The 8,285-nt window shown below is 30.0% G+C and overlaps 1 protein-coding gene across 2 annotated transcripts; it reads right to left on the reverse strand.

Moving 5' to 3' along the window:
* Window positions 1-4,795: 4,795 nt before the first annotated feature.
* Window positions 4,796-7,280, reverse strand: LOC127117890 (urease accessory protein F). Of its 2 annotated transcripts, none has more exons than XM_051048017.1 (2): window positions 7,140-7,280; window positions 4,796-5,709 (listed from the first exon to the last, which is right to left on the reverse strand). In XM_051048017.1, exon 2 carries the CDS (start codon window positions 5,652-5,654, stop codon window positions 4,935-4,937), a length of 720 nt encoding a protein of 239 aa, XP_050903974.1. In that variant the 5' UTR covers window positions 5,655-5,709; window positions 7,140-7,280; the 3' UTR covers window positions 4,796-4,934. The 2 variants fall into 2 exon arrangements, 1 of the variants encoding a protein (XP_050903974.1); XR_007802050.1 differs by lacking the exon at window positions 4,796-5,709 and adding an exon at window positions 6,299-6,886.
* Window positions 7,281-8,285: the final 1,005 nt, after the last annotated feature.

The raw sequence follows: 8,285 nt of genomic DNA on the forward strand, positions 1-8,285 counted from the left end.
CTGACAAATGCATATGTCAGTTTGGATCCAGGTGGTATGTTCCACCTCCACATCTGATTCTATGACATATGATGCCGACGTTGAGTGAATTAGTTATCATACCAGTATCGTTGACGTGATCCGTCTGACAAAGGTGATTACCAATTGTAGGGGTGTAAACTTCTTCAAATTTTTAAAAAACATGAATAAATATTAAAAAGTAAAATGATAAATTAATTACAATTAAATAAAAATAAAATTGAAATATTTCTTAAAATGTAAGGACGGAGATAAATGTAAGGAATGTAAGGATATGAGATAAAGTTTTCAACATTCATAGTCTCTTTTCATAATAAACAAACATTTGAATGATCTAATTGAATAAATCTATAATAAATAACAAAAATAGTAGTAGATAATTATCAATGATATTCCATTTAAAATACACAACTCAAACACATATTGAAATAGAATAAAACACCTAGAAAAATCCTTAATTTATTCTTGATAATAGAAAACTCTAGTTTAAAGAAAGGAAATTACACATAATATAGCCACATACCAAGTCTAATTGATTCTTCACTCACATCATTTAGTTACTCATTCAAACAAAATCCTCCAATAACTCTTGATTTTGATAGACTTGATTCTCCAATCTCAAATTGTGACGTATAAAATTCTTCTCTACCATTATAAGAGCCAAGTTGGTAGAAATCTTTTTCTATCAAGATATTGTCTATATATTGTCTATAGAAGTAGAACACGAATTCTTCAATTTCGTCATCAACTTCATTCTTTTGTTGTTGTTATTTGTTTTTTTTACAATTCTTTTGGTTGCTTTGAATTAATCAAAGAGGAATAAATGAGACTTTTTAGCAGATATTCCTATAAAACTATATATTTTACTCACACTACTATACATTCTGAGATATGTAAAATATAATGTTTACTGACTTTGTTTCTCTTTAAATGGAATGATTTCGAATTTGTGAAAAATAGTGCACATACAAAATATTTTCTTTCAAAAGGCTTCTTCTAAATTTTTTAAATATTAATTAATTACTACATTATGTTATCATGACACTAATTATATTTAATAGACAGGAAAATCGCACCTAATATTTTTAGTATGGATAAAAAAAAATTAAAAAGTGAAACTAATTACTATAAACCAATATTTTATATAAAGCCATATTAATATCTTAGCACTCTAAATTAAATGAAAAATATTCTTAGACAAAAAGGCACATTGTCCATTTAAGATTTTAAATGTCTTTCCAATTAGTCATCTCACATAGTTTGAGATTTTGTTGAAGGGACATAAAGCCTCTCTCTCTCTCCTCACATACTCAAGAAAATCTAAGAGTAGAGAAAGTGGCTGGTTTGAAATACAATGTTATTGTGTGGACTCTTAAGTAAACTATGTGTCTTTTTGTTTTAGAACATGAGTTGTTCAATAATTTTCTTTTAATTTAGAGTCAGTTTGTTTCAAATGAGGTGAAAGGGAGAAAGAGAGATTTTAATGGAGGGAAGGGTAAAAAAGATGGAAGATTTTTTTAATCAAATAAGTGTTTAGTTCAAAAAGGGGAGAGTTTTATTAATAATTTATACTTTTATCCTTATGATTTTATATAAGTGAAAATACATGTATTTTTTTATAATCAAATTTTATGTTTTCAAGAATGAATTAGTAGAAAAGAAAGTGTTGAATAAAGAACTTAAAATATTTGAGAGATTTAACCATAACATTGTGTGAGATGAATGATGAGTGATAGGATGCTTCAAAATCAGAATCAATGTAAGTTGTTCTTCAAATATAATACAATTGTTCATTTATTTATTTTCCTAACTAATTTTGAGAAGTTATATGTTCAATATAAGATTTAGGGAAATAAGCAATTCATATTAAATTGTTTTACCTATCGATTTTATGAGATAATTGAGATGAAAATATGGTATATCTGACGGTGAAATTACAAAACCGATGGGACATGTGTTTTTGTCATTTCAGAATTCCATAATGGTCTCTAGGGATCAAACACATGACCTTATCACATACCCGTCGATTTTTTTAAAATCGAGAGGTAAAATATGTACTTTTCATGACACCCTTCGTTACATCGTCTTGATAGCCGAGGTTACATCTCTTTCGCGTGCGACGTTAAAAGTGTTATTTGTAGTAGTGCTTAGAATGATCACAACTCCTAAAAATCAATATGTGCTCCCCGTGAAAATAAATTTAATAACCTTTCTATTTCATTATTTTGGGATTACCTAGATCCTTTTTTAGCTTTCATTTGTTGTTGGTCTCCCTTCAATAGAAGTTATAAAACTCAAGATATGATCAAATTATCGAAGATATGTCATGATGTATGTATGATATTGTTGTATGTATGATATTTGTGTTTTGTCTGTGGTAATAGATAACATATCTGTATTTTTTCATTTTTCATTGGAACTAGATAGCTCTTTTTGTTAGCTTTTATTTGTTGTTGGTCTCGTCTCAATAGGAGTTACGAAACTAAAGATATGATCAAATCTTGTAAGGTAACAACTCGATCGTTTTAATCTCTTTTTTTTATAAAACAAAACTAGATTAAACAATGATTAATTGGATGTATATCCATTTTATCCTTGAGTTTCCAGACACAAGTCGTATTGCTTGATTGTTCGAACTATTGTATTCCTTTCAAAAAGTTTTAATTAATAGCTTGATCGTTTTAAGTTCATTCTTTTATCGGATTAAAAGTGATTAATTGAATGTATATCCTTTTTATCCCCGAGCGTTGAGACACTAGTCGTATAACATGTTTGTCCTAATGTTTGTATTCATTTAAGAGATTGCGACTTGACTCGTGTTTAATATTTTTCTTTATAAAAAAATTGGATTAAAAATGAATTAATTGGATGTATATCAATTTTATTTTCGAGTGTTCGAACACAAGTCGTATAACTTTTTTGTTCTAATATGTGTCTCCATCCTATAAACAATCACAGCCAACCAACGAACAATATTTTATCCGCTCTAACGTGATCAACTAACAATGATTCTAATCGCACTAACGCAACCAACAAGGAAAGTTTTTCTGTTCGAACGTAATCAAAAGTTTTTCTTTAAAATCAACCAACACACAAGATTTTTCTAATAAAAACTACGTAGATTTGAATTCTCCACCGCACCGAGAGATACGTAAGAGCAAGAGTCAAATTTTGTCAATCACATTAACAAAAAAAAATATATTTTCCCATTTATATGTTTTATTTTGTATTTGGGGATTAGGAGAAAACAAATATAATAAGATTAATAACTTTCGCTTTCAAAAATAACTAGTCGTAATCGTTTTCTTAAACGAATGTCGTAGGATGTTTCGAATCAAAATTTGGATGCTAAGATCATATTTTTATTCTTTAAAATTTTTATCAATATTTTTTCTTTTCAAATAAACTTTGATGGCAATTTAATAATTTCTTAAGTAATCCTCAATTTTTCTGCGCCGCAACAAATGTCATTCAAGGAAAAATACTTTTATAATGATAGTTGTATGGTTATAATTATGCGAAATTTTTTATATATTGATATGCGACTGAATCAATGGAATAGGCTTTAATTAATAAAAAATTCTTCGATAAGTCAATTCAAATTACTTCCTCTATTTTAAAATGACTATTTTTAAAGATTTTTACAAGTAGATTAAAAATATAATAATATTATCTTAAGATAATAATTAAAGAATACAATTGAAAAAATAACAATTATTTTTATATTGAAAAATAAGAATAACATTAATTGTAAAATAATTCTTTTATTAAAACAATAGACATTTTAAAATGGATGGAGTATATCTTTAATTTGACTTTATTTGCCTCCCGCCAAAATTTTGATTATCAATGTATTTTTTTTCCTTATGAATCAAATAGTTAGGACAATATAAAAACACTTATCATATGAAAAAATATTTTATTTAAATGAGAACTAATATGTTTGTAGTCCTCCTAAATATTTCAAATTTAAATTTTAGTTATTTAAAATATTTTTTCAAAGAATGGTCTTCTTAAAATTTTCATCCATACTTTTTGTCCATAATACTAAAAATATTGTTAAAATTGTCGTTAATTCAGTGCTAAGTAATAAGTCGTCGTTAAAACTGTCTCTAATTTAGTCGTTAAAGTTGTAAAAATCGTCGTTAAATTATGAGAGTGCCCAAAAATATGGATAATAAATTTTATGATGACTATTCATTAAAGAAAATATTTTAAAAAATTTAAAATAAAATTTAAAATATTTAAAAGACGGTGATAGCTATTACTGCTTACCAGAATCAATTTTGTCTCCCCTCTAAAATAAAGGACGGGAAAGGAAAGAAAAATTTGTTTTCTTTTAGATTTAAATAAGTTAATAATTAATGTGATCTTTAGACATTTAAAATGTTAAAAATGTTATTTCACACATTTCTTCGTCCTTTGCTTTTCCACTTTGTCGAGCCAAATTGATCACAAATGGTGGTGAAAATAAAAAATAAAAAAATAAAAAAATTGAAAAACTATAAAACACCTAAAGATTTTTAGGGGAATGGTTGAATAAACAATTTTCGATTAAAAAGTCTCACAAAATTCATCCACACAAAAATCCATTACAAGAAAATTAATGTCAATAGACATTTTATAAGTCGTGGAAATCTAAGTTTGAGTAGTAACAAAATCATTTCTTAATTGAATAGGGTAATATTTATTTGTATTTAATAAAAGTTTTGATTGAACATTCTAAATTGTTTTTACCATCAAATAATTTTTAATGCAGCTATCAACTCAATTAAAAAGTCTCTAAAAAACCCTCTTAAAATCACAATCTAATACACCTCTCTAAGCTTAAGGAAGTGGCCTATTTTCACTCACATATGACATCAAATAAATTTAAATTATAACTATAATAAATTTATTGTGGCCCTCATCGCATTCTAAGACGAAAACAGTCTAGAAAACAAATAACCATGGCAACCTTGCACGGTATCTAGAAGAGGCATAGTTTGACAAGCTTCCTCAACATCTCGATTCATCCATTTTTCTAATATAACTTCAGCGATAGGAGCAACTTGATGCTGCAACAATGCTGCTCCAAGTGGTCCTATCAAGTTCAGTCTCGTAGCAGCCGATATCACATCCCTCATTGTGATGAACATATAAGCTCTCTGAGAACTCGTACTATCGAATCCCAATGCTCCACATGTTAGTCCGAATATAGGAGCGTGATGAAAAGTTACAGTTCCTAACTTTAATGAAGCATCTCTCATTGTTTTGAGAGATGGCATCTCGGAAAACACAGCTGAAGCTACCCTCATTAACGCAGATCCTTGCGAGATTGACGCCTTTCGACCCACTTCGTTAGTAAGGGTAGCATCCAATATTCTGTCGAGGTTATGCCAGTTTTCCATATTCGGTGACGTGCAAGCTGAATACACGAATGGAAGGAATAAGCTTCCCGTATTCTCTAATACATGAATAAGAAATGTCTTGAGGTCGTTGGAATCAGACACTATACGCGACTGAACTGCGGCTTCAAGACCAAAAGAATGAGCAAATCCACCTGTAGGTAGAATCGAATCCAACAACTGCCATTGACTCCACTGTAAAAATGAGTTTTCAAAGACAGGTTGGCCGTGCTCTTCCTTCGTTTGCATTATGAAATATGTGTTTCTCCAGAGTTGACCAGGAGTGCCGGATTACTACAGGTGCCTATAAACCAGATTCACACATTCAAATTTGTAGATTCTAAAATGTTTCTATAGATAATTTGAAACTGTACTGCAAATGTAAGGTATAAACTTATGAAGCCAACTCTAATATGCATTTTCTATGTTGAGTACACAAGTTGAAAATTGTTTTGTTCTTGAAGGAATAGAAGCATTTAACTCAGTCTAATATGCAAACTCTGAAAAGAATAAACAGTCTTTCTCTTTCCTTTATCTTTCATGAAACTATATATACACTTCAGTCCAGTCAGAATCATCATCTAACAGATATTTTAAAGCTATATATATATATATATATATATATATATATATATATATATATAAGCTACTCACTCGAGTAACAACCAAGCCTTATCCCACTAAATAGGGTCGGCTACATGGATCAAGAGATTCGACAAAGTTTTACGTCGGCTGTCACTGCCTAACATAATCCTCTTTTTTTATTCGGGTTTGGGACCGACTATGCATAGCAAAGCTAATATAGGCAGAAGTAATAACATTCAGTCAAAAAAGTACAAGTTACCACATGTCAAATTGCATGTTAAAATCAAATAGCATTAGAAAGTAGGAAGTTCAAACAATCAATTAAAGCCATTTTTCCATAATGTGATTGAGAATAAATATTCTGCAATTACAAGTAAATCTTCTGTACCAGGACATTCTCTATGACCTCAAACCTAATATCATATCATCGATTCATCACCCAAGAAGAAGAAAAACCTAAGACTAGTGCTATTGGGATTCATTATTCTCCTTCTTCATGAAATGGAACCCCATAACACCCCTATATTCTCCACTTCCAAGGCACCGCGAGCAATACGTAAGCCCACTTCCGCCACACGTTTTACACCAACTCGGCCATTCACCTTTCGGAAGCATTTCCATATCAACCCGATTCGTCCTTCCTCTCCCCTGACAACAATGGCAATCCACTCTTCCACTCCCCTCACATACCACACAAGGTGGATCCGGCTTCTTTCGGACTTTCCTCCGAACATTCGACTCTGTCCTCACAACCCATGATACCTTCCTGATTGAGAGATGAGGCAACGACGAATTGCGTGATCGATAAGACGGCAAACCGTTAAAATTTTCCGCCTCGTTTCGCACCGGTGTTAATAAACTCAAAGCCACAACAAAACCCATCAAGTAAATGGAATCTGAAACAAACAAAAGGGTACCTACTCATTGAGGACTTTCAACAAACAGTTTCCTTGCATATTGATCAGTGATTCAAAACACCAGTTTTGGGGTACAAATCTTCCTAATAGCATGGAAAATATTCACAGAAATAAAATTGAAAAACAAGATATGATTTTTAAGTAAATTCATGAACCAAGATAATGAAATTCACAAAAGCTGCAATTCAACTCCGAGCAAAAATGAAGAATTTGGGTATGAGAATTGAATTACCAGGTGGGGTTGAAGAAGAGGAGAGAGTGAAGTTTCTTGTTCCCACTTTCCGTTTCCGACGCAATTCTGCTACGGGATTGTGTTTTTATTTCTCTTCTCGATTTTATCTTCGATAGAACTGTTTTTGTAAAATGTGTATTTAAATTTTTAAAAATTTAAAATTGGTTTTTATACCTTGTAAAAAAGGTGGTTTTTATAAAATAAAATAAAATTATTTTACATATATAACATTGCTCTTATTTTTTCAAATATATTACCCCCTAAGATTATAATTGGATTTTTGTTTATTTCCTAATAAAAAGTTTTATATAAATTTTTAATTATAATTCGAATTTCGATATTTTGGAAAAAAAAAAAACAAATCCATATCCATTGTACCTTTGAGATAACGAAGTATATGTTTGACTCTGTTCTAATGTCTTTGTGTAGGTGAAGAAATATATCTTGCTAATAGATTGACAATACATGATATATCAGGACGAGTATAATTATCAAGATACATCAGTGTTCCAATCGCACTAAGATATGATACTTCAGGACTAATTAATTCTTCATCCTTTTTTCGAGGCCGAAAGGATCTTTTCTCACATCCAATGATCGGACAACTATTGGAGTAGACAATGGATGAGATTTTTTCATATAAAAACGTTTTAACACTTTTTCTATATAATCTTCTTAATGTACAAATATTCCATTGTCCAAATGCTCAATTTGTAAACCTAGAGATAACTTTGTATTTTCTAGGTCCTTCATCTCAAACTATTTCTTTAGGCAATTTATAGTTTTTGGAAACTCTTCAAGAGTTTCAATAATATTTATGTCATCCACGTAGACAGCTATTATAACAAATTCTTTTCCAAATATTTTTATAAAAATACAAGGACAAATGTATTTATTTGTATATCCACCCCTTAACAAATATTCACTAAGACGTTTATACCACATGTGTCCCGATTGTTTTAATCCATAGAGAGATTTACTCAATTTTTTGGAGTAGCTTTCTCGAGATCCAAATTTATGTGTCTCAGGTACATTAAACTCTTCAAGGAGTTTCATGTAAATGTCACTATCAAGTGAGTTATACAAATAAACTTTTACACCATCCATCATGTACAAAATAAGCCCTTCATGTGCTAAATCTTATTA

This window comes from Lathyrus oleraceus, chromosome 2 (genome assembly GCF_024323335.1).
Source record: "Lathyrus oleraceus cultivar Zhongwan6 chromosome 2, CAAS_Psat_ZW6_1.0, whole genome shotgun sequence".
NCBI classification, from domain to species: domain Eukaryota; kingdom Viridiplantae; phylum Streptophyta; class Magnoliopsida; order Fabales; family Fabaceae; genus Lathyrus; species Lathyrus oleraceus.